Source organism: Epinephelus lanceolatus, chromosome 5 (genome assembly GCF_041903045.1).
Source record: "Epinephelus lanceolatus isolate andai-2023 chromosome 5, ASM4190304v1, whole genome shotgun sequence".
NCBI lineage: Eukaryota > Metazoa > Chordata > Actinopteri > Perciformes > Serranidae > Epinephelus > Epinephelus lanceolatus.
In genome coordinates, this window is record NC_135738.1 from 44,181,859 (window position 1) to 44,209,500 (window position 27,642).

At 41.1% G+C, this 27,642-nt stretch overlaps 1 protein-coding gene across 3 annotated transcripts in view; it reads left to right on the forward strand.

The window, feature by feature from the left end:
* Positions 1-27,642, forward strand: part of bcar1 (BCAR1 scaffold protein, Cas family member) — a 121,703-nt gene that overhangs the window by 39,788 nt on the left and 54,273 nt on the right. For 2 of the 3 annotated variants that reach the window (XM_033635154.2, XM_078168261.1), the window contains exon 1: positions 15,816-15,982. The exons of the other annotated variant lie outside the window; for it this stretch is intronic. In XM_033635154.2, coding sequence (XP_033491045.1) covers positions 15,971-15,982 — 12 coding nt within the window. In that variant the 5' untranslated portion in view covers positions 15,816-15,970. Of the gene's footprint in view, positions 1-15,815; positions 15,983-27,642 lie in introns of those variants that run through there. 3 annotated transcript variants of the gene reach the window in all.

The following is a 27,642-nucleotide window of genomic DNA, read 5'->3' on the forward strand; positions in this document are numbered from 1 at the left end:
CTGCAAGAGAGTGTGTGTCCTTTATATGTGTTATCAGCAAATCTAGATCAGTCCAGACTGATTCACTGGCCCTTCAGGCTCGGTTGCCATAGTAACCTCCCTACGTGTGTGTATGTGTGTGAGGAAGACCGGGCCAGATTTCTAATGATAGCCCTTATGATCTGAAGGTAAGGCTCACTTTAACTCTATCTGTCAAACACACCTCAGTCTGATGGACAACAAATCACCATGAAAGAATATGTTACAGAACATACAAGCATTCACCTCTAATAGATCAATATTTGCCACTCACAGTTTTCCTTGTATGTTTCTGTGCTCATGTGTATGGCTGCTGTATAGATTGTGATGTCCCTTCCTGTCCTGCAGGTGTTCTGTAGAATGTTTGACTGCCTGCAGGGGGTACCACAGGTAGAGGTAGGTGTGACAGCATGGAGTGGAGTAGTAACACCTGACCTCTGCTTTGATAAATCATTTGATGTTTTGAGATAGAACAGAGGAGTGATATGTGCACTCACTGCAGCAGAGTTTAGTCACTCACAGGATGCATGTTGTACACAAGCTTCATGAATTTTAACACTGTGGTGCAGTGTGCCACGTTTTAATACGGTGTCATTTGATATAGATTATAAAAGTCTATCTGAAAACAAGGTATTAGAGCTGACAGTATTTGCTTCAGACTCATTTGAAGCCATGCTTGATAGACTGCATATATCAGGAAGTGCTAATCTGTTTAATGACAATAAATAAAGTCATAGTAGTACTCACAATTTGACATAAAGGAACAGTGCAACATTCGTAAAGTGCACTTTTTTAGCCAGAGCCAGATGATGTGAGATGTGAAGTTGCATGGGGTGGAACTTAAAAATCTTCCTCTCTTTTTTCATGACAAAATCATATTTGAGATCTAAGGTAACACATTAGGATCAAAATTAGACTCATACATAATAAAACATGTTCTATCCACATAGTAAGCAAAAGAGTGTTACAGCAAACGTTGATTATAATTAAGCAATCCAGCCCAGCTGGTCATTACATTTGGTTCATACTGTTTCTTCACTGCAACTTGGAGTGCTAATCGGTGTGATGTTGACAAGTGATATAACCACCGACTGCGTACTGCCTGGATTGTTGCTGCATGTGTCTGTTAAAGTCTTTATGCAGGCAAGACTCATTTACTGAGCTGGTGTCTCTTACTTTATGATGGTCTGAATATGTTTTACTCATTGTTGGATGCCAATGATAATAACAATAATGTTATTGTTGTTCTTGTTATTCTCATGCAATCAAAATTCTAAAGATTGAGGCCTTAGTATAAAAAAGTAAAAAAGTGTAAAAAGTTTTTGGCTCATTTTAAATGCAACAAAGTATTATGTTGTAGTAACTTTCAAAATACACAGCTGGCTCCGTTTTTCAGATTCCCATGTATGGGATGAAGCGCTGAATGTTTTGATGTAACAGGTGTAAATCTGGGCCTATAATATACATGAAGGTAACATATATGTATAATAAGCTTGGACAGTATCAAGGTGTTATAGTACTAGGGGATTTGGAAATCCTGAAGGTATGATTTCAGTACTGGCAAAAATACAGATGCTTGTCTTTCTATCAAACTGATACCGAGATGCTGTATTGAGGCAATGTATTGTAGTACACAGCATGCACCACCACAAGTCGGTCTGTACTGGTAGAATAGGCAGCTGAACTAACAAAATGGAGACACTTAGTGGTGGGGATAACATTACCAGCAACCAGCAACAGCAGAGAGAGACCATGGGGGAAAAGCACTGGTAAAGCCAGCATATTTTCACAACAACTTAGCAATTTAAGGGTTTACTTCAACCAACAATGGAAAGACTCACCAAGCTGGTTTTGGTGAGTTTTATTTTGTCTCTGTCAAGTTTGAATGAAGTATGTTTTATGATGAGTTAACAAAGCAGTTAAGCTAGTCTTAAGGTCTTGGACAACAAGTAAGTATTTTTTTGTGTGTAGTTCTTTAACTCCATCATCTGATAACATTCGTTACACACAGAAACCTTGCACACTGAGTCTGATGCATCTTGAGGTTCTATTCACTGCGAACATTCCCAGTATGAGGCAAAATATATAGACACATTTTCTCCCTTGCTTCTGTCCATTCGAGTTTTCTCCCTGGCTGTTGCCACTCTCTTTCAGCGTTTTGCCTTTGGCACCATGGTTGTGATATGATACTCTGTGTCTATTTCATAAAATGCACTCTGCTGTGAGCATAATCATCGGTATTGTGCATTTCTAGACAGGCTGATGTTACCTTCTATTTGTCCTGGAACTTTTCAAAAAGGACTTTGCTGTCATGTATTAACACGTCTTTTTCTTGCTGCCCCCCTGTCCACTTCAGTCCTGTTCCTCTCTCTTGTTGCGGATCTGTGTGTAAGCAGGTAAACCCAATTTTCTTCACTGTGTCAGGGTCAAACAAATCTCCACAAGCTATTGATGGATGCGAAATATGCATAAAATAAAACCTGAAAACTGTGATGACAGATGACAGGAGTCAGTGTGTAAGCATGATTGACAAGTGAGGTTATATTTACTTTTAAATGCGCATTTACTTAGGACAAAAAAATACAAATTTGGGATGCAAAGGCTTTTAGTCCTGTAAAAGTGAGGAATTTGAATTCAGAAATTGTACTGTTATATTTTTCTGTTTAGAAAGGAAGATAGGTGTAAGAATATTTCCTTACTTGACATTTTGCGAGTGCATTTTGTTTATTATTAGGCTAAAAATGTTGAAATTAGCTGTAGTGACTAAAACAATTTTTTTGTTCCAGGCTGTAAACATGTAAACATTTTTTGGCACTTCCATGTTGGCTACATTTTTCAGCCCATGAGGTTGTGGTGGCTTGTCTAGTAGAAAACACATCTGCCAGCTGAAACTAAGGATGCTGCACACACACCTGCGTACATAGTGTTAATTGTAAGGCTGACAGTGGCCTGTAGATACTGTAGATAGATACTGTAAATGAGATGGGTGTTAGGGGTAACTATAGGTCACAGAAGCTTACAGATCTTGACAATGCGCTGTGTGGCTCTGTATTTATTTATTTATTTAGAAACAGGGACAATGCATATTAATGAACAAATACGTGAGTATATGTAAATACGCCAGATTGTAGCCCACGGCTAATTTCCATCCTTTACCCCTATAGGCAGGTTGATGTAAAAATGTAGTTTCAAAAAAGTGTAGTTTCAAATAAACTGATTGGTTGATCTAATTTCCTGTGGGAATGTATGTTCGAAACAGAACACTGGACACAGTGATGTTATACCCTAAATCAGTTAGTAAAAAAATGATACGATATGAAAATAAAAAGACAGCTAGTTGTAGAAGTAATTGAAACAATATTTACACCAGTGGTTGCAGTACTTTACTTCAGTGTGCCCCCTGCTGATGTGAATGTCCTGGCTACAGGAAGAGAGACAGCTCACTACACAGAAAGAATGGTGTGGGACACAGAAAGGTGAATAGGTCCATGCTTGACACATCCCATAGGCTGTGTGTGTGATGTTCCCTACAGTGGCTGTCATTTTACTTCACTGTCAAAGAGCTGATTGTCTGACACAGTAGAACAAAGTGTTGCCTCTGGCATGACTGATTCTCCGCTGTGTCAGTCTGTGGGAATGTTTTCAGGATAATCACTGCTGGGGATGGCAGGGGTTTGACATTTTATTAAAACAATAATTTTATTGGTACGTGACAGTTTTTGATTGGCTGCAGACATTATTTCTGTCAGTGGTTAAAGCAGTACTGAGGTTTGATACCCAGCCCATCACATCACACTGTTCACATGTTTAGCTCCAGTTACATGGCTCAATCACAGATACATTGTGCTCTATCCATCAAACTGCATCCCATCAGTAGGACTGTCTGAAACACCATGGTAAAGACAGTGTGAATTTGGTGTGTATGTCTCTACAATAGGTGTCCAGTATGTCTTGTCTTCTTTATGTTGCACTGACAGGGTGGCATTCATGCCACAGTTTTATGAAAATGGCCCAGGCAGCTCTGAATGGATGTTACTGTGCAGTGAATAGGATGCATTCACACTGTGCAGTCCCATATTGAAAGAGATTACAGCTGATAAAAAGACTGTTGACCTCCAGGATAGAGGCATGAGAGACACAACTGCAGAATCCTTTTGCACAGACAGCTTCTCTTATGATTTCACTTATGTAAATGTTCCATTCTGAATGAAGCTATTTGCTTTTTTAGTTCTATTTAAAGTGTACTTGTCTTGGGTCTTATTGTCTGTTAAAGATGTTAACTTTGTCATTTCATTTTTTTAAATTTTTGTGTGTGTGTGTGTGTGTGTGTGTGTGTGTGTGTGCTCTGTATAATCAACTAGTCAGATCATTTTTTGTGACTGACCCTCTGACCTCCCCAAACTCTGACATCACACTGACAGAGGGACTGTTTGTGCAAAACTCCCTTCACTCTGTCTCTCTCTCTGTACATGCGTGTGTGGGTGTGTGTGTGGGTGTGTGTGTGTGTGTGTGTGTGTGTGTGTGTGTGTGTGTGAGTGTGTGTGAACACACACCCACACACACACACACACACACTGGACTTTTCCAACCCCCAACTTCAACAGGAAGTCTGAACCCATTCTCTGGTATTTACTTGAAAGCCTCTAGTACCAAAACACTCTTCTTCAGCAGTTGAAATTGGTGGATAAGTCAAGGTCAGCCAGTAGCAGTTTCAGCCCTTGTGTGATGGCATCCAGTGCTATTCACAAAATGCTTCACCTTCATCCTGCAAAGCTAAGTAAGTTATTGAATCCAAAATGCAGCCAAAAGCTTGCCCTCTCTAAAAAGGAACTGTAGATAGTTGTGGTGAGTTAGAGTTGTGACAATCCATCGGTCTGGATCGACATATTGGTGCAATCATCTACGATCCAGTAGCATTGATGCAAAGTGAAAACATCGATCCATATCATCTTTAGGTTAGGCCTTTACTTTGAAAGTCTGTGTCAGTCTGTTTAAGAGCAACAGGCAGATGGCAGGCAGCCAAGAGACAGATGACAAGGATAACGCTCTTTACACGGGAATAAGTCACTAGTGTAGAAATATTATTGAATTTGGAGAAAATGGGAGCCAACCCAAGCCTGCCCAGACGAGCATCTCACTACGCTAACTTCTTACAGCAACAACAGCTGCTCTGTTTAAACAATGTTGGGCTGAAAAACACGCATGCAGGCTGAAATTCAACAGTGCTGTTCTGTCAGGAGTAGGGCTGCCATGATTAGTCGACTAATCGATGACTAATCGACTATTAAAATAATCGGTGACTATTTTAGTAGTCGACTAATCGGTTTGAGTCATTTTTCATAGAAAAGTACTATAAAAGTACCCCAAAATACTCTTACTGCAGCTCCTTACGTTCAAATATTGGCAGCTTTACACACTCTGCTGTGATGGTGAACTAAAACCCTTCGGCGTGAGTACGAAACAAGACAGATGACGTAATTTTGGGGTTTGGGCGAGACAGACCGACATTTTTCAACATTTTAACACATTTTTCGATGAAATGATTAGTCAACTAATCGAAGAAATAATCGACAGATTAGTCGACAATGAAAATAATCGTTAGTGGCAGCCCTAGTCGGGAGATGCAGTGACTTGGTGAGTAAGAAAAAGTATAAATAATCCATGTAATTTGTTTGCTATGAGTAGAGTAAATCTTCACCAGCTGCTAGGCTAATTTATGCAATGTGTCAGTGCTTAAGCTAAAATGAGTGACTAGGAAACACAATTGTTTTGTCAATGAACCTTGACAGTTATTAATGAGCTGAATTTGATACTTTTGTTAAATAAAGTTGGTAGGGGTGTCCTGATCACATTTTTTTTTGCATCCGATCCGATACCGAGTTCTTTATTTTGAAACCGAATCCGACACCGAGTCCGATCCAATACTTTGCAAAGCATTAAGAAAGGAAAAAAAAAGAATGCATCCAAGTTGTCCCATAAGGTTTCCTTTTTATTTAGATAGTATCCAAAAAGCTTATCGGTGGTTCAGCAGCACAAAATGTAAACAAATTCAGTATCTTCTTCTTGTCTTCCACAAACAAAATAGGCCTATATCTTTTGTTTCTCATGAAACAAATATTTTTCCTTTACTCAGTCAAACCCCACAAATAAACCATAAAACCCATAAAACCCATAAAACAGGTCCCTTTACACCAAAATTAAATTGTTTTTACCTGGTTTCTGTTGAACAAAAGAATTATACACAATTTTCAAAAATACAAATACAACAGTAATCAGTTTCAAGACAGTATATATTTTTTTCACGGATCGTGGGTGAATGCCGTAACGCTCTGGCGTTGTTTCAGGCGTGGAGGCTCCGTAAGATCCCTTGATATCCATGGCGGGGAATCTGAGGTGAGGCCGGTGGCCGGATGGATGATATTCCACAGGGAAGAGCACCTATTTCGCAGACTTTGAGCGGTGTAAAATGCCGTGGTGGGCCGAATACGCAGAGGACTTCTGGCTCATTTCTCACTTGCCGGCGTCTCCCGCCATACTGCCAGGAGCAGCATAATGCAGGGGCTGGTCTACCTGGGCTCAGCTGATCAAGCCATTCCACTGGCCGATAGCACCGGTGGGTTTGTCTGGAAGTGAGCAAGCCATCAGCTGACTGTCTTATAAAAAATATATATTTTTAAAATATACAGGATCGCCACACTTAATACATTGGAAAGCAGAGGCAACAATGAACAACATAGATGAAAAACCTGGCCATTTTTGTTGTTTTGATTCCTCCAATCTTTTATTACCAATTCTGATTTTGTAAAAATAACGTGATCGGCGCCGATACCTGATCCGAGGATCCCTAAATGTTGATAATAATCTGTTTCATGGATGCTGGGAGGAGTTTGCCTGTAAGTCTTAGGAAAAAGATGATGGCTTGGGTTAGAATGAAAACATTTCTTCCAGAAAGGTCTTTTTGTCCTAAAGGTAAACTTATCCCATATGCTGTGTAATGTGTGTTTGTGGAGTCAATTTCAAGTTAACTTTATTGAATTTCAGTGGTTACAATGACTTACATTATTTAGTATGTGTTGTTTTCATCTTTTATGGCCAAAAGTAAAAAAAGAAAAGGGTGGCAGCTACTTCTGTAACTGACTGTGTTAAATGGGCAGATAATATCGTCTCATATACAATATCATGTAGTGATGTGTGTGCTGTACAGGCTGGATGCTGTAGTGTGCTCTTGTATTAACGCTATTAACAAATGAGTTATGATGTGACATGAAAAAACTCCATTGGTGATGATGCAAGTTTGTCTGTTTGAGTTTGTCTATGTGTGTGTGCGTGTGTGTGAGAGAGACTTGTCTTGCAGTGATGTAGGACATGGAAAGATTTTATTTCTGCAGTCCAAAATCAGTTGCTCCCACTGCAGGGAGTAGTGATGCCTGTAGTTTACAGTAGTTGGGGTCATACATCAGCTCTGCTCTGAGAGTGTATCTGGTTTTAGACGGTAAAGAGAAAATTGGAGAGAAAATTGAAATGAGCTGCTGATCACAAACTGAAACAGCAGCTGCCCTCCCAGCCATGATTACACACTCACACACACTCTGCACGTCCGCTCTCTGGGGTGCTTTAGCTGGACGGAGCCCAACAATAGAATTCCAGTTTTAAAAATCACTGACTCAACACACACAACATCACAGGAAATGATTTTCATATTGGGACAAACACCAATCCTATTGCTACTGTGTGTGTGTGTGTGTGTGTGTGTGTGTGTGTGTGTGTGTGTGTGTAATATGCGATTTAGTATCAATACAGTGATCCATTTGTCCCGTCACTGCTGCTTGTGTTGAATTAAAAATAACTGCCCCAATGTCTGGCCCCAGGTATTAGCACCAAATGCCACTGTCATTAGAATTTGTGCACAACTCTGCCTGTGTGTGGTGAATGAGAAGCACTTCACAGCTCTCAGGTGGAAACCTTGTATCTCCAAAATGTCAGCTTGACAAGAAGAACAACCTTGTTTCATTTTCTTGGTTGGACACATCTTTTAGGCCAGAGCCAAAGGCTTATAAAACCCAGGTGGGTTAGAAACGCTCATCAGCCCTTTGAGACATTAGTAGTTCAATAACGTCACAAAAAAATGGACATACAAGTTTTTCACCCAAGAGCAGCCATTTGTATTTTGTGCTTGGGGCTGAGAGAGATCACTTGCTCTTATAATAAGCAGCTTAAATGATGAACACACAGTCCCATGCACACACACACACTCCAAGCTCATCAATTAGTGTGTGTCAGCCGCTGGACCAGAGCAGAGAGCTGACAGGGGTTAATGGAGTTATTAACCATGTGAATGGAGAGAGAATGGAGGAAGAGTGAACAGAGGAGTGGAGATGCTCGCTCACACACACACACACACACACACACTCACACACACACACACACACGCACACACACACACACACACACTGTCATTCATCTGATTCGACTGCTATTTAAAAATGGGATTTTAATCTAAGAAGAAAAAGAGGAATCCATTTATTGTAGTCAGGCAAGTGACTTGCAGCCTCTGTGTGTAAGATTACAGTGATTAGCACACAGCAGACAGCCGCTTTCAGAAACCAGCCAAGTCACCAGAGGAAAATGTTGGCAATGCTAGTTCCTGTAAAACACGAATATGTTAACATCTGACGTCAAACATGCCACAGTCTTATTTTGTTATCAAGAGGTTGAGGGAATGGTGGGTGACATGACACCAAGGTTAGACAACTGCCAGTCTGCAGAAAACTGCAGACCACTGTTTATGATCAGCAAACAACAAAACCATTTGTTTTTAATGAGTAATTACTGTGTTTTCAGCAGCTTTTTAGGCACCATCACTGTTTTTCCTGCAGCTTGATAGCACCCAAACGTAGGTGTTTTTTTTAGGGACCGGTCACTGTTTTCAAGCAGGGATAGTGGCATGAAAAGCATTTGTTTTTTACTGAGACATTGGTATGTTTCCAACAGGTTTTTAGGCACCAATGTGGGTGTTTTTTAGGGACCCTTAGCTTTTTGTTCGGCAGGAAAGTGGCATGACAAGTGGTTGTTCTTTTAGTGAGACACTGCTGTGTTTCTAGCAGCTTGTTCAGCACCAAATGTGGGTGTTTTTCAGGGACCTGTCACTGTTTTTACTGCGGCTTTTCGGCTCCAAAACATAGGTATTCTCTAGCGACCCCTCACTGTGTTTGCTGAGCCTTTATAGCCCCTAGAAATGTGTTTTTTTTTAGGGATCTGTCGCTGTTTTTCAAGCAAGTACAGTGGCACAAAAAGCAGTTGTTTTTACTGAGACATTGCTGTGTTTCTAGTAGCTATTTAGCTATCAAACATGGGTGTCTTTTAGATACCCATCACTATTTTTACTGTTGCATTTCATCCCCAAAATGCAGATGGTCTCTTGCAACCTGTCACTGTTTCCTGGGCTATTTTAGCCCCCAAACATGGGTGTTATTTAGGGACTGTGACTTTGCTTCCAGTAGGCTGTAATTAACCAAAGAAAATCTAATCGATTGAAATTCTACCTACTCTTCAACCAATGGACTTGTCAGTGGGGGAAAAAATCTGTGTGTTATCTCTAGATTATCTAAATCTGCCCCAGTGCACTGAGTGCACTCTACCTGGTAGCATTGTGTGTCCACCAAAGCAAGGCAAGTAGCCTCAAGTGGAAAATAAATGTGATGTCCACTGTAATATCTGAAAATACACTGTGCACTGTAATGCTTTTCCACCTGAGCTGCATGCGTGAGTCCATCTTAAAGTAACGCCAGTGACTGTCCAACCAATGAGCATTTGGTCAGAGAAGAGCACATCAGCCAACCAATCAACCAACTGACCAGAAGCTTCCAACCCTGGTTTCCAGCAGCTTTTCAGCCCCCAAGTGGGCTGTTTTTCCATGGTTTAAAGAAACGTACAGTGCCAACATTTATTTTGGCAAGTGGGTTGCATTAACACATAGGAGTGAGAATTATTTGTCTATGAAGAATAATGCATGTCATCTGCAAAATATGAATTACTAACAACAGAAGACTTGACCAAAGGACACTACTAATCAATACTTGGATGTATTTGATTGGCCAGTGTCTCGTTGCAGCAAGTGTTGAGCCAAGTTTAACTTTTTAGCCAGATGCCTTTTGTTTGCTGGAGAACTCTGTGTCAGTACTCACACTGCATCACTGCAGTGGTCTCATTGAAAAGAAGGAGGGGGCTGCTTTTTTTTTTTTTAAGGCAGCACCGATGGTCTTAGTCAGACACATCCTGTCTTTTGGTGTCTTTCTGGTGTTCGAGAACCTTCCAGTTCCAGAACTCTACATAAAATACAACTGCAAGAAACAAGAAACCACTTCACTCTGTCAGATAGACAGTTTTATACTGACATGTAAAAAGCAAATTAGAAACCTGGTTATATACATGACCAGGGAGTTGTCTGTCTATCTATCTATCTATCTATCTATCTATCTATCTGTCGTTCTATTGTTCAATCATTCAATCAATCAATGATTGATTTTGTCAGATGAATACATACAAATTACAACTCCAGTGAAATATAATCCTGACAACTCCTTTAACCTGTGCATTGTAATTCAGTCCTTTTTTGCCTGCTCTTACATTGTAGGCTGCTGCTTTGTAACTGTCCATGTTTCCAGACTGGCTGTAGTGAGAGTGTTTATGGCATCCTGGATGGTTCTGGTAATCCATAGTAGAGGTTGACCGATATAATAACAAGAGTTTGGAGCAGGAGAAAGCCGATAGCCGATTAATCGGCCAATAACATCCCATTGAGCGGGATTGTGGTGCCGCTACAGAATGTAAATGTGAGCTGTGCTTTTTTTTTTTTTTTTTTTTTTTTTTTTAAATAGACTGCGTATGCAATTTGAACGTTGTTAGTTGGCATTGCATTTGAAAATATTTCAATTTACTATCTTTGTTGCCACGTAGCTGAAATAAAGCCACTGAATTTGCTACTGTGGCCTATTACTCTACTGAAGTGCAAATCACCAACCAGGGTCAGACTTAGTTTGTTAAACCTGCTTTCTGGATTGGACCCCAGGAGGCACAATCAGCTCTGTCCATGGTCCTGAAATTTTACCAACTGCTAGCCCATGCCAAGCATGATATTTATAAATCAGTTTATCACTTATTATACACAACATTAAATGCACTGAAAAGTTCTAATCAATGATACCAAAATTATTTCATAAAAAGTCTCACCTGAACACAAGTCATAGGCCAAGTGCACAAATCAATCTTGACACCCCTGTGGCTGTGAGACACCGCTGCTATAATACACTTATAAAGAACGCAACATCACATTGTAGGCTACGAGACGCCACCTGTTAACAAGCCAAGCAAGTTATAACAGGCTACCTTAAGTCCTTGGTGCTTTGGTCCAGTGGTTTAATTGGCTCATCAGTACGGTGGAACAAAGCAGAACATAGCCTTCACATCAGCAGCTAATCTGAAATTGCTTTCACTTGGCCCAGACTTTTCTGTGGTTGCTTGAGCCCCAAAACACAGAATCGGGGCCTATGGCACCGAGGTGGTTTTAGGAGGAACTTTAGGAGGATCAAACTATGTGATGGATATTCATCAATACATAATTATGTGGGTTATTATTGATTATTTGGAGGGTAGGCCAACAACAAATTGATTAGTGGAGCTGAAAAGTTTCTCATCCTTGTATTGTGTAGGTCTACAAAGAGCTTAAATGTGGCCTGCTCATAAATGATGGGACACAGTCAGACACAGTGATGGGCCATTATAAGAGTCCCGTTCTGCCATAAACAATAGTTTGTGTAAAGTCCTATCAATACTGATTAATCAGCCAAACCGATCAATCGGTTGACCTCAAGTGCATGGTTTCTGATTGTTGAATGATCTAACTGTATTGTTTCAGCCATGGCTCAAGAATTCATACGCTTATTATGACAAAGCTCCACACAAATGTCTAACAGGATTGAATGATGACGTGATGACATTTTATATCCAAAAGGTCAAAGGTCAACTTCACTTTGACATCATAATGTTCTGCATAAAACCCTTTTTGGGCGATTACTCAGTGTCATAACTTAACTGGTGACACTAATCTTGAAACTGTGCTGATGTATAGATCTTCTGTGCTGTCGAGGGACAATGGGTGTGATGTATCCATGTTTCCACAGACATGGATGTAAATTGTAAGAGAAACATGACTTGTGTGTGTGTGTGTGTGTGTGTGTGTGTGTGTGTGTGTGTGTGTAATTCTAGTTTTACAGTGTTTTTGTGTGGTTTCCAATATAATTCATTTGAATCATCACGACCAGGAATCTATTTTTTACACTTGTTCTATTTTTACATCATTAACATAATTTGATGATGACACTGGAGTTGCAGAACTAATCCTCAAAGACTTCTATCCCACCACAAGTGTGCAGTTCATTTGACAAGGTTCTTCTTCACTGCTTTACTGAAGCACAGATGGCAGGCAGACATCATAGCTGCTTAGTTGTCTATTTTCCAAGACACATCTTGTGAAGACATTCAAATTGTACTTTACCAGACACCACAGGGAATACCAGGGTTTTCGAGGATTATAGACTTGACTGGCAGTGTCAGACCTCCACTATTGATATCCTTAACCTGAACTGAGAGTGAAGACACACAAACTGAGTGTCCATGGAGCCACTTCCTCAGCAGAAAATATTACCATATTCAGATTCACATTGACCTACATGGCCTAACCCTCAATGACTGCTTTTTGTTCTTGTTCTGTGTGTGTGTGTGTGTGTGTGTGTGTGATGTACTTGCCATTTGTAGGTCAGTGTAACAGAGGCTGTTGTTGTTGAGTGTGGCAGTCAGAGAGGGCAGTGCCCAGGTCATGGAGGGTAAAGTGTGTGTGTAGGTGTGTGTGGAATGTTCTGCTAGATAGTTGGCACCAGGCTGATCAGCATCCGACACAATGTAACTCCTGTTCTTAAAATATTAGAGGAGAGGCAGCGAGGACCAGAGGGCACACGGCCATATTTGGACATCCTACATTTGATACAGGCAGAATACTAATAGATAAATCCAGACTTTATTTCATAAACCTTTCACAAACATCACTCATCTTAGTGACAAATGCATTTCAAATGACAAACAAATTTAGTATCACAATAGTAAATTCAAACGGAGCAGAAACGCTGTAAATAGTGGAGGTATAGCAAGTATGAACTGATCAGATTTTGTTAGTCACCGTGACCTAAAAAAAAAATGTTTTCGGCCATAACTCCAGAATTCAGATGCTATTCATTACAAGATTTCATATAAATGTCTAATAGGATAAAATGATGTGACCACATTTTGTGTCCAAAAGGGCAAAAACTTTTGTCAGGATCTAGAGCTAACTTTAAGGGGAAATTCTTAGAAAACATTATAATTCTAAGAACTTTCTTCAAAATTTGTCACGAGGAGCAATTTTTTGTGAATACAGGCGTAAGATTTTCAGGTAAATATCTGAAATGCTGTACTCAAAGATTCCTCAACTTTCTGCTTCACTTCTCTGTACAGCTTGGGTACGACTGAAAAAAACGTCAGGATGGAGTCAGGTACCTGGGTTCCATTGTTTTTAGCATGTAACAAAATCTTTCATTTTCAACACCACTGTATAGACGCAGATCTTTACACATGAAGTAGGTGATGGACTGTGTTATGCTCAGTGCTCTCGAGTTGAATGGTAGTTTTGTTGAGCTAACGCTATCTCTGAGTGGTGGAGTGTGAGGTGAGCCCTCATGTTTGTAATCTTCCCAGAGTATTTTATTCTCATATGACACTGCTTGCAAATTGCATGTATCATATCCAAGTCCTGCTTTCCCTCCATTTTAAAAGATGCAAAATAAGTCCAGATGTTTGATTTAAACACTGATGGCACCTTTCTGATTTCTTTCCCTGGTGCCTCCATCTTTGTTTTGATGAACTTCCTGCCATATGCCACTGACTAAGACCTCTACTGACTATCATCAGCATTATTTAGTGGACTTAAAAAGCAACTGATTATATTTTTCTAGTACTAAAAGTTAGATTAAAAATCTGTAGTTGCAAAAATAAATAATGTATATAATAAAAGATTGATATTGATATTTTCCCAGCATTCTGAGATAGATCAAACAACCTTTCAGGAGCCAACATTTCCTAATATTTACCTGGGATGTTTCCTGGAAATACCCTTTGTAGTGTGCTGTTCATGTCAGGAAAAATCCAGACCATAAGGTCATCTCAGTTTAATCTGTTGTGTTGCGTTTATAAGCAGCTGTTGATTTCTAGAAGAATCTTCTTAAAATAACTCTTGTCTTCAAACTCAAGCTAGAATTCATTCATCATTCATTTCAGATTTGGTTATGACTGGAATCTTTATCCATCATATATGCTGGAGCGCGAGCTCTGCCTGACCTGCTGTGCACTGTGACTGAAAGACTCCATGCTGCAGTAGCAATTAATAAGTATTATTTAATTGGAAGTGTTCCAGTTAAACACTATTCACATATACTGTCCAATGAATTTACAATTAAGTAATAAGATTAAATTCTAGGAAACTATGGGACCCATGAGATAAAATATGCAGAACTTTTCAGACATGGGCTTAACTGTCTTTTCTGCAGTGTGTAGTCATGACACACAGTCAGTACATTTACTTGACATTAGAGAGAATGGATTTATTGTGTTAGTCCAACTGAAATTGCACTAAATTGAATTTCTCAAAGTAGGACTAACACACCCAGATAATGCAATTGGGAGTTGAATTACTCCTGCATGTAAACAGTCAATCAGGCCTGAGCTCGCTGAGGCTCTCTGCGCATGCTCCACAGTTTCCATCCCGGGCTTTGACCGAGAAGTCGAATAGCATTAAATATGTAACAGAAGAAGCTCGTAACAACATGGCAAAATCCACATCCAGAGCGGTGCATTTTTGGACAGACGGAATATACAATTGGTAACAGTTTGCTGCTAGCTAACTATAGCTAACTTGTTTGTCGATTGTTTGGTGTGTGATGTAATATGTCAACTGAAAAAAGGTCCAATATTAACAAGCTGAAAGGTGTATATTGCCACCTATCGTACCAGTCGGACATACTTCGGTCAATAAATCATTTCCCCTCCCATGCTTGTATACTGGGACAAGGACAGTAGTTGTGCTATAACTGTAGCTTGACTTTACTGTGCATGTAAACGTACCGATTGTCTACTGTCTGGACATCAGGTTCGTTAGCAGCTCTTACAGGCCAGCAGAGAAAGGACCACCAATCTGAGGGTAGAGACAGTTAGATGAGGTAATGTTGCCTTATGCTCATGTGCAGTCCACTGTGTGTGAGTGTGTCTCAGCAGCATTCCAAAGCACTGACAGTCCCTCACAGCCAGGGGGAGAGAGAGAGAGAGAGAGAGAGAGAGAGAGAGAGAGAGAGAAGGAGGGGAGCTGGGACAGTGGGAGGGCAAAGCTTATTTGCATGAGAAGAGCTCCTCGGGCCAATGGCCAGACTGGAGAGAGGGAATATCAGGATCCAGCAGGAAGTGACGTGTCGGGTTACACGCTCCTCCCTCTTCTCCTCAAGCAGGAGAGAGAGAGAGAGAGAGGGAGGGAGGGAGATCAAGGGAGAAAGAAGGGGAGAGCGGGGTAAAAGTAAATGGGCCAAGCAGCAGTCTCATTCTTGCTGTGTGAGATCACGGAGCGGCAGAATGTGTCGGGATCTGCTCGAAAACTGAAAACAAGACTGAACAAGACAGAAGGAGCGACACAGAGAAGAAAAAAGGAGGGAGGACAGAAGGACATTGGAAGGAAGGAGGGTGGGGGAGGAGACTTGGAGGAGTTTTGGGATCTTTTGGGATCTACTCAGCAAAGGATCTAGTTGGCAAAGTATCACAGGGGCTGAGCTACAGCCCTGCCCCGGAGTTAGCACAGCCGCCTCACTGCAGCAGGGACAAAATGAACTATCTGGTGAGTGTGCGTGTTTGTGTGTTGAGTGTGAACAAATCACTGCCTCTGTGGCACTCTACAGCTTTTTAAAAACCTTGTGCCTTTTTTGGTGTTTGTCTGCTCCTTCATCCCCCTGTGGTTCAGAGTGTGTGAGAGTGTTTTAGCAGGACCTGCTATGCCCCAGCTGTGCACGGACTGAGGTGGGGAGGGAGGAAAGGAGGGGGGTGAGGGAGACTTGAGTATGAAGAAAAGGAAAATGTGAAGGGGGAGGAGAGGGAAACTGGAGTTTTCTCTGTGGATTCCTACCTTTTGTTGGCTCTCAGTGGGGAGTGTGTGTGTGTGTGTGTGTGTGTGTGTGTGTGTGTGTGTGTTTGTAGTTAAGGGTTTAAAGTCAGTACACACAGGTCGAAGAGACTGTAAAGGAATGTGCATGGACCAAAAGGACACAGTTGATGGAGTTCCTACAGCTCTCTGTTGTCGTCTTGTTTTGTTTAGCAAGAGTTTTTAAGTTAAAGACTTTCTGTAAAGCCCACGAACATAATAAAAATGGAAGCTAGATGCTGTAAAACATCAAAAAGAAGTTGTGAAAACAGAATATGCCACAAAAATGTGACACTTCTAGGTCGCATATCTGAATACTACAAGGAGAATTTAGTAAAAGTTTGTGACTTGATGCCTGTGATCCCCCTGAGAACTTTCCTGACTCCAAAGATACACGGTTTTCTTATAAACTTTCTACCTTGAACGCATCGCTTCACAGAATCGGAGCACACAGCAGAGGGCCGTCGTCCGCTTTATGGCAGAAAGAAAGAAAGGAGAGAGAGAGAGGGAGAGCCGTGGTCTGTCTTTCTGCTGACTCAGAGGAAAGTGGAAAGAAATGAAGGTTTTATGGCCAGGACAGAGGCAGGCGATCAGTCGACTGAAAGAGAAAAACGCTCCAGTAAAACAAGAGCAAGGAGAGGAGGAGAGCAGACAGAGAGGCAGGACAAGATGATATGCGCGAGTATTGAATATGACATTGATCTAGTAACACAGAGGGGGACTGTTTGACCGGAGGGAGAGAGTAATGGTTTGTCGAGGAGGGAGAAAATGGAAGGAGGAGAGATAGAAAGAGAAAGAAACTGGCAGCAACAGTTCTTCCCTGCTATTGTTTAAAAAGCTTCTGCGTCAGTGTTGGCTCACTGCTCGTGTCATACCACTGTGTGTGTGTGTGTGTGTTTGGGGTAACTACACAGTCAGGAATGTGGCAGACAGTGAAATACTGTGGAGGAGATCGCTGTGTGTGTAACGAGTAATTACACGCCAGTAATTAGTGTGTAATTAATATAAAATAACACTCCACTGTTGTGGAACTCAGAGGCAGCCATGTCAAAGCTTTTCTGTTGACTGTACAATGCTGCCATGTTGTGTCGGCCCATTCTCAATGTTAATTCAAATGCAACATCATTTTTTGTCACTTTTTGAAGGCTTGAATGTAAAGTAAGTAAAGCTTATAGTTCTGTTTGTAGTCTCAAACCTCCAGCATTCAACCGGAAAGTGAAGCAGAGATGATAAAGATAGAAAACATGAAGATCTGTGACATACTTTTTTGGCATTTAAAATTTTATTAGAAGGCGTGTAACATGGCTACAATTAGATCTGTGCATTTCAGGATCAGGACCTGAACCCAGCGGACTTGATTTGATTCTGTGTTTGTGTGTTAATGGACTGTAATCATATCTCTGTACGTATGTTGAATATCAACATTGGATTGCTACATCAGATTTCAAGACTGCACCTGAGGTGGGAAAATACTTAGGACTGTTAAAGGGATAGTTTGGATCTTTTGTGGCAGGGTTGTATGGGGTAGTTATTCATAGACAGCATATTATATACAATATATGTCAGTTGGCATGCCCCCAGTTTGGAGATGCAGGCTGGAGTCTGACATGAAAGCTAAACTACTGTGGAAGGGTCAGCATTAAATCATATTTCAGCCACCTAAAAGAAAAGTCCCACCTAAAAGAATCATTAACAGTTTAAGTGTATGCTGTGTGTAAGTGTATTGAGAGTATCTTCAGTGCTTTACCTTATGGTCAGACAGCAATTCCCAACAGCGCACTAAAGCCATTATGTTGCTCTCTTCAATGCCAAACTCCATTGAGAAAAACAGTGATTTAACATCACTTAACACAGGATTGTTATTGTGTGACTTTGTCTTTTAAAAGTGTTAGTTCAGGTTTACCAAAGTCACACTATAGTACAAACTAACAATAGAAACTAACTAACTTGTTATGTGTTGTTGTGTTGGTTGTCTCTTAGGCTGTGACCTGCACTAATATATCTTGCTGTTTTCTTCGAGGAGATACCTTTGAGAGATTGGAGATAACTTTGTCCTAATGTCTTCGTAGGAGCTATATTGTTGCAGGAAACGTTGCTCTGCCTCCATCTGTCTCTGTGGACAGAGCTGACAGTATGTACTCAGTTATAAGGTTTATGCTCCTTGCTGAGTGTCAAAGACTAAAACATCTCTACAAGGTAATGCTAGCTAAAGACACTTGTGATGTTGATCGACATTGTTGTCCAACAATGTAACGCTCTTTAGAAACCCCCCAGTTCGGAAATGCAAAGATGGTTCTGCAGTAATGTATGATGATGCAGCGATATTGTTTCATGGAGAGAAAAAAAAAACAAGGTCCCCCTGAGTGTCAGTGAAGGTAAGAAGAGAGCTATCATCTGAAATGTGAAAAGTGATTACCAGTCCATAGCAATGCTTTGTTGCCTTGCTTTGAGAAATCTACTTTAATGACAGTAATGTCTCTATCCTGTCTGTAGCTCTCAGTCCCAAGCCAGATATTTAACACATATAAAGTTTTGTTTTTAAAAGGTTTGGTAATTTCCCTCAAACAGCTGGTCACTGTTTTTGTCAGACGTTACTCAAACAGGAGGAAATGGTGCATTTGGAGGGAATATTTTCAGCAGCGGATTAATCTGTGTTTCGTGCTCTAATGAATACTTCTGGCAGCAGGACAGTGGATGTAAAGAAGAAACATGTCAGGCACTACAACAGTGTGTCTCACTGATGTGTTTTTAATAGTTTTTTGGATAACAATGGAGCTCTGTGGCACAGAGGAAGAAGATCTTTTTTTAATCAGCGGGACCATTTTTTTGTCTGCAGCATGGTTAGTCTGTTACAACCACATCTCAGACAAGCATACAGCCAGCAGACATTTTCCCCTGCTTCTATATTTCGGTATTATACGTACAGGTCCTTGTCATGCATTGCAATATAGGTATAAAGATATGAATGACAGTCTCAGTAGTGGAGCGGCCCTCATTGTGTCAGTACACATTTTTTGTCCATGTATTCCTCCTGACTCACTGACTGAGTCATGGAGGCCTGGCTTACAGCAGGAATTCCATTCTGTCTCCTGCATCTCACACACTCACACACACACATGCACAGAGACACCCCAGGTTGTTTGGCTCCGGTGATTAGCCACCCACCCTCATCTACCCAACCACACACATACAGATCCACCCAACACAGTCATCTTCACTGACCCCTGAGTTAAAGTTCACACAGGTGTCACCCATAAAGTCAGTCAGTCAGTGAATCAGCCAATCAGAACACAAGTCAGGTAGTAAAGTTGTGCTCTATATTCTCTCATCTTAGTCCCAGATCCTGACTTTACCTGACAGTTTGTCTCAGTAGAGAACTATAAGTAGTCCTGTGTGACTCATACATGCCAGCAGACGTGACTCAGTAGACAGAGTCACCTTTGACCCAGATACTGTGGGGCTCTGGGACACTGCGCAGAGCACCTGAAAGGATTAGGAGACACTGGAGATGGAAAGTTTTGGATCTCAGTGATCACTCTGAACAGCAAAATATCTATGGAGGACAAGGTTACAGACATTGTCAAGCTGCTGTCGCTGCTATATGACAGAGGAAAAGTGACGATGACACAGATGAACACGACTTCTCTGACATGATGAAGATGATGCAGTTTGAAATATGACTGTATTTATTGTGAGTCTCCTCAGTAATAACAATATGTACAAAATTGTCTGGTGTTTTATGGCTGTAATGCAGGTTCATCTTCCCTGCCACCAGTGTAAACAATTGTGTGTTGAAACGTGCATGTACATGCTCAACATGATCAGGCGAGCCCTCCTGTTGCACCCTTGTCTTTCACCAACTAACAACTATTAAAAAACAACAACCATTTGTCATAAAGCGTTATTGTTGGTGGTACAAGAAGATGTCATCAGATGTCAACTTTTAAAAGCTTTTTTTGCCCAGAGAGTATTATTTTAAAAAGGACTGTCCATCTGTGGGGACGTGGCCAAATAGGAAAATCCTTTATTTACATGGATTGATTAATTGATTGATTTTAAATGTTCTACACCACATGGTGCTCAGCTCATACTGGCCTACAAGACTTGAATAAGGGGGGTTGCGATTACAGGATCAGCATCTTAAACCTCCGGACCACCAGGACACCCATCAACATTCTCTTTAATAACCACTCCAAAGTAACAATGTTTGATTTGTCACGTCAAGTTTCTTGAGTCTGTGAAATTTGCCAGATAAGTGACCACAGTCACTTTGGACATAAATGCTGCAGTGTCTTTGAGACCCATTGAGACTTGGACCAGTGCTAAAAGACTAGTCTTTGTCCTGTTCTGGACTGACTCATACCACACTGGTCATGGACTGCCCATTAGAGAACATGTTCCCATGCAAATTAACATTCTTAGTTGTCAGTAGTCATCTCCCAGAGTGTGAACAGACTGGATCAAATTAAATTTTTTCACTCAATAGGTCAGGTCAGACTGTTTCACTGTGTTGTCTTTACAGTTAGCATGAATAGTGTGAGTTCATGTATTACAGCTGTGGGTTTGTGTAGAGATGGATTTATGGCAACATGCTCACTCAGTTGTAGCACTGTTAGCATTCTGGCTAGAATGCCTGTTCTTCACTTGTTCACCTGGGAGTGTTTCTACAGTCCAAAGACAGGACATGGGAGTCACTGAATCTGTCCTGAAAATGCAAACTGTTCTCCTGATGTGTAACAAAATAATCCAAGCTCAAAGTCCTCTCAACTGCTTCTCATGGTCTTTTGAAAGCATAAACAAAACTCTGAGATGTGACTTTGAAAAGCTATCAAGTGAACCATTAAGCTTGGATTATTTAACACAGTCTGTTCCCAAATTAGGAATGAACTTCCCTGTTTTGGCTGAGAGACAATACTGGCCAAATTCACCAGAAAAACCTATAGCTTGGGGAGGAAATATCGGATGTTATTTTATGATCCGTATTTTGCAAATAAGCAATGTGGAAACACAAGTGGTAGATTCAGCAGGGCAGTTTTGCTACTGTGAGTGAGGGCCCATAATTAAAAGTCTGATTCTTGAGAGATGTGCATGCTAGGTAGTACTGATATTTATGCTTTGAAGCTTTGCTCGTTGCTATGATAATCAGTGTCCAAATCAGTATTGGAGTGCTCCATTTAGAATAAATAAATAAGTAAATCTCAGACAAAAGCATTTAAACTGATAGTTCACCAGCAGTCTAGCACCACTCATACTGGGACAGTTTGACCCAGTGTGACATGTGGGTGTCCGAAGATGATCCCCAAAATGTTTAGTGCCAAAAATCTGCTGGAAAACTTCCATACTGTAAATCTGCAAGGAGCTCGACAAATCACCTCAAAACTGTAAATAACAGCTTAGCTGTCCTACAAAATATTCTCCTTTTTTTTAGCTATTGATGCTACTGTTACTGCCACCTGCATTCTGATGAAGTGGCTAATGGTGAATGGTATTTTAGGTGGATCAACTGAAAACTGATGTTTCAACAAAGTCTGGCCCCCATGAAGCTTTGATTAATTGAAGATATTTCTTACTGAATCTGGCCCTAATGCTAGGTGACAGAAATACCCGTTATCTCTAAGTCGGTGCACATGCAAATTAATGTATTCAAGGTTGCAATATTCCCATTCAAGCTTTGGGAACAGGATAAGCACAAGTACACCTTAAATTAAGTGGTTTTACCTGATAACAACAATTTAAGTTATTGGTTCTCAAAGTTTTTTCTGTCATGCCCCACTTGAGAAGCCAAAAAAAAGTTCATGCTCTCTGCCCCATATTTTTTTTTCCAATCATTAACAGAAATTGGGGAAGCAACTAATAAAAGAGATTTTTGGTGAATTTTAGTGAAATAAAGGTCAGCATGATAGCATCAGCAAATTCTTGTTTGTTTATTTTTTCTACATAAATCATATTTAATAAACTTTGTTTTATGCCATATTTTCCCCCTGGTCACCACCCCCAACTGCAGTAGTTTATGCCCCCAAGGGGGACCACCCCACAATTTGAGTACCACTGATTTTAGAGCAGACTGAGGAGTGTATGGGGCGACTGTGGCTCTGAAGGTAGAGCAGGTTATCATCTAATCAGAAGATTAGGCGCTCAGTTCCTGGCTCCTCCAGTCTGCATGTGAAAGCATCCTTGAGCAACTCCCAATGGCTGTTCCATCAGTGTGTGTGTGTGTGTGTGTGTGTGTGTGTTAAAAGCTGAGTAGCAGGTAGCCTCAGCCACCAGTGTATGAATTTGTGTGTCAATAGGTGAACGTGACTCGTAGTGTTAAAGCACTTTGAGTGGTCAGAAGAGTAGAAGGGCACTATACAAGTGCAGTACATTTACCATTTATGATTTACCATTTGGGGCCTCACTTCAGTCCAGAAAGGATCATACTCTAACTCTCAACTCGTACCTCTTAAATTTACAAATGTCATGAACATTTAACCTTAATTCTGACATGCAAAATGATCATTTAAAAAAAAAAAAAAATTACTCACTGTGTGTTACCTTGAATTCACGAAGAAAACTTAGCTTTTCTTGCATTCCTCCATGGTGAATGGAGAATCCAAAAAAGGTGAACATTCCTCATGAACTGAAGTAAACAGGGCCTGGGTTTAACAGCAGCAAAACTAACATCTGTTTACAAACTCTTACAAAGACATGAATTTTTGCTAAAATATTGATTTCAAACACAACAGTACCAACAGCTTCATGCACGGTGAGGTAATGTACACGGGCACACAGAGGGCATGGTACACACAGGTAGATGTAGGTAAAAATGCATGCGTTTGTGAAGTACTGAGCATACTACTGGATAAATGAGACTTGGATTATACTGCAAAAGTTGTGTGAGAGTTTGTAAATGGATATAGTTTTACTGTTGTTGAATGTTGACCCTATTTCCTTCAGTTCCTGAAAAATGTACACCTTTTCTCTATTCTTTGTTCCCTGTGGAGGCATGTGAAGAAACACGTTTTTCTCACAAATTCAACGTTACACACGGTGAGTGATTCATATGGAAATGGTCATTTTGTGGGCGAAGTGTTCTTTAAAGGTATTACGTAAGTGAAGGGCCTCTCTTCCGTAGTAATATTTAAAATTACGAAATGATTAAATGTATTGTAATGGATCAGGCACTAATGCTAAAGTTTTCTTGTTGTCTCAGTAAGAGAAGCCTTCTCCACTAAAGGTGTTCAGTATATACCTGTATTTGGCCCATGGTTTCACAGCACAGTTGAGTACAGTTAGCAGACAAACAAGCTATGAATCACTGGATGTTTTTCCCCACCGCTCTGTGCTGAATCAGAGTCAACACTGCAGTCTCAGCTGCAGCTTTCTCAACAGATTTATGTGAGTGATCAAAGTGTCACAGTTCACCAGTGTGGAGATTTACACCCCTGTGGTTGTGAAACCATTTTAAACGGTACACCTTTGGACAGTTGTTTTTCCTAACATTTCTGCGGAGATCTAACATTACAAAACGCTGATGCATTGATGCTTTTCATGCAGCTTCATGTCACAGTGGTTTCGAGCTCCTGTGTTGTATTCCAGTGTGAAGACGACGGCTTCAGCACTTCATCATAAGTATGTTTTGAGCAGAGAAATAAAGACTGTAATCTCTGTGTCACGACACACACACACCGTGATCAGAGGGTGTGTCAGCAGGGTTTAGCTCAAGTCTTTGCTACCTGTGTAAGTGCAGGTTAGTAAAGTCCTTAAACACAGGTGTGGGCAGCTCTGTGGACACGCATACACATCTGCTGTTGTGTATTGCACATACTCATTTCTCAAGGTGGTGGGTCACAGTCATGGTCCTTTTTACTTCAGATTTTCCCTGTTTCCTAACGGACGTGTTAACAAGATCTTATAAATGAATGTCTGAAGTGAAACACAAAGTCAATTCAGTCTGATACAGTAAGACTCGGGTTAGAAAGTTAGAAAGTTACTGGTGTTTTAGTCAGTCTCAGCTGTAGTAAAAGCAGTTCTTCTTGTGTAAGATATTTTGGTTCTTACACCCTCCATTTCTGGCTGTTGTGTGTAAGGAGGAGCTGCTTTGAACCAGCCAACTATCTGTGTGTGTGTGTGTGTGTGTGTGTGTGTGTGTGTGTGTGTGTGTGTGTCTGGCAGCTATTCGGGAGTTTCTGCCAGGGCTGTCTATCAACAGGTTAAGCAACACTCAGGCCACGCCTACATGAGCCTCTCCTGTGCTTCAGGCTACACAATTCCTGCTGTTGTTTCTGCTGTTAGTCACAGCCTGAAGGCAGGAATTCCTCAGCTGGGATCATCACTTGTTAAAGCAGCAGCCTTAACTAGCATTTAGCAGAGCACATAAAGCCGGGGGTGTTTGGAAACGACAGATTTGAGTTGTATCTTTTAGCACCAGAGGGTGCAAAGAATAATCCATTAGATGCATGTCTATTTATAATTTGACATAATTACAATGAGAGCCTTAAAAATGAAAGGTTTCTATGGGGCTTCTTAGAAAGCACCATAAAGAGAACCTTTAAATGGTCTTCAGGTAACATTTGGAAAGGGTCACCTCCCTGAATACTTAAAGAGGCTGAAGAATTCCCAAGGACAGATATAACTTAGGTATCTCTAGCCATTCTTACACATTGATCCCACAATACTTCCAAGATGGAGACCCTTTCTTATGCAGCCTTTCTTTTTTTTTATATACAAAACCAAACAACACTGGCATAATGCTGCCCAAAAGTGTGATATTAGATAGCATGCCGGCATTTATGAAGCACAAGAGGCGTGACAGGCATGACGAGTAACACAACAGCGCCGTCCTCTGGTGTGACATAACACACAGGTCAGGCAGTGCTTTATAAACAATAATGGCATAACATGACAATAACAATTAAACCCTGTCGTCCTATCCTACCAGTTCATTATTTTTACACAGACTTCGACTGCGCTCTGGTACAACTCTTGCTGCCAGCTTAAAGGCGAGACAACTCTGTTCCCCCATTCTGTGATCAAACTTTTATACAGAACAGTGAGGTATAATGACGCCACATTCCTGCCTTAAACAGACAGTGTAACACGGGCTCCTTAGAACCCTGTCCTTCAGAAAAACACACAGAGGCACTGAGGGACCAACCTGGTCTCACGCTGAAGTCATGAAATAGATGCGCTTGGTCAGTGACTTCAAGCGTCGGACATTGACGAAAAAAGCTGTCCTTCCATGACGGCATGATACGTGGCCAGTTGCCATTATTCTGTAACGCGGCCGGACAGTGTTGTAAGTAAAGGTGCGAAAGTCCAAGTAGAGCGGGTAGGAGGAGTGGTGGATGGGTCCAACAGCCACCAACTTTCACTCTGGAGTGTTCACTTACCGTATGAATGTAAAGCCAAACCCTGTTCTTTTTTCCTAAACCCAACCACATGCCTTTGTTGTCTGAACCCAACCATGTGCATGTGTTGGCAAAAAGTAACCACGTGCATTTGTTGTTGAAGAAAAAAACGTCAATTTGCAGTGTTGTACCAACATAAATAGAGACTTATATGAAAACTGTACATTTGCTGTTCATACCGACAGTTCAAACCCAACCTACTTCACCTGGTCAGTCACAGTGCATGGTCAGACTTGACAAAGCACGTCCAGAGCCACAGATGATGTGATGCAGCTGTTTCACCAGGTGCCAGTAAACTGATTTCCATGGGTAACATCAGCGTACTGGCCCTTTAAGGTTCCTGGAGTACCCCTCAGGTTCTGCAGGATACACAGCAGGCAAGGTTTACCTCAGAACTGTATTTCTTAGAATTTGGGTCATTGAACACTACAGCTCTCCACTGAAACAAAATCTAACACATAGTTTCACACATTACTGCTCCCACAGAGCTGTATATATTATTGGCTTAAAAATGATGGATGACTAATATAGTGAGCCTTCTCCCTGTTCTCTGGGCCTGTAAACATGATACAGACGTCAGTGTCCTGCAGCAGTCCCGGCTCCAGCGCGATGCTCCGCTGATGCTTTCTGCTGTTGTACAAATCAGCCGTGCACTCACAACTATTTCTCAAGAGCAGTCTGACATGCCAAGTCAGGAAAAGAGAGAGGGGGGAAGGGATGGACAGACTAAAGAAGAAAGAAGTGGAGGTTGGGAGAGAGAGCGAGAAAGAGAGAGGGAGAGAGGGAGGAGGGCGGAGGGAAGAAGAGAAGGAAACAAATAAAGGAATGAAACAGAGGATTGCTCTGCTTTATCTGTTGGTTTCTCATCTTTATGATGAAATTCAACAATCTGTGTGTGTGTGTGTGTGTGTGTGTGTGTGTGTGTAGTGACACCTATGGAATGTGAGGTAATAGGAGAGTTGTGTGTTTGTGTGTGGAGGATGTGGAATGCTGTAGTAAGTGGGACGGTGTGTGTGCGCGTGTGTGTGAGTGAGTGACAGAGAGGGCGAGAGACAGGCCCAGGCTCGTTTCAGCAGCGATACAGATCCACGCACACCTCAGCTATGCAATGGTACACACATTTAGTTCCACAAAGACACAGCGTTTCAGTCAAGTATCTGCAGCTCCTGGAGTACTACGAAAACTTATTTTTAACCAAAATGAACATCTAAATGTGTATTTTGAAAAGACACAATGCATGTAACAAGCATAAATTGCCACAGCGCCTTGGAACATCGAGGATGCCTTGCATATCATATTTAGACGTGAAAGTCCACTGACAACATGTGATATTTGACAAGTTAGGATGAGAATGCAATGAAACTGAGAAGATTAATATATGATTATCAGCAGTATATGCATGTATACCTGTCTATATATACTGTATATGCTGCATGTAGGATTTATATTGACAGTGACGGATAATATGTACACTGCACAAAAAGGTGCATTAGAAAAATTATATTCTCATGAAAGGGAGGTTAAGTGGAAGTTTTAGTATGACAGGGTTATTGATAGTGTATGACAGAAACTGTTCTTGTGTCTGGTTGTTTTGAGGCAAAAGGTTCTGTAGCCTCACCCAGAGGGGAGGAAGAGCTGAGCTGAGCAGAGCTGTCTCGCCGGCACTGGGGTTAGTAACAGCCCCTAAACATCTGTCCCAAAAGGACAGCCAGCCATTTAAAAAGTAGCTGATAGCAGTGTGCAGCTAACTCAAAGAAAAAGAACAGCGGTCAAAAATGTCCACAAATTGGGAAAACAGTGAGGTCCTGGAGCTCCTTCACCTCCGAGCAGAGGGCAAGATCAACCAGCGAGATCAGAGACAGTATATGATTTTTATATCATAAAAATCTTTATTCATAAAGCACTTTTCAAAATAGAGTTACAAATTGTTTTACATGTCAGCAATTTAAAGACAAAACATGAAAACAACAA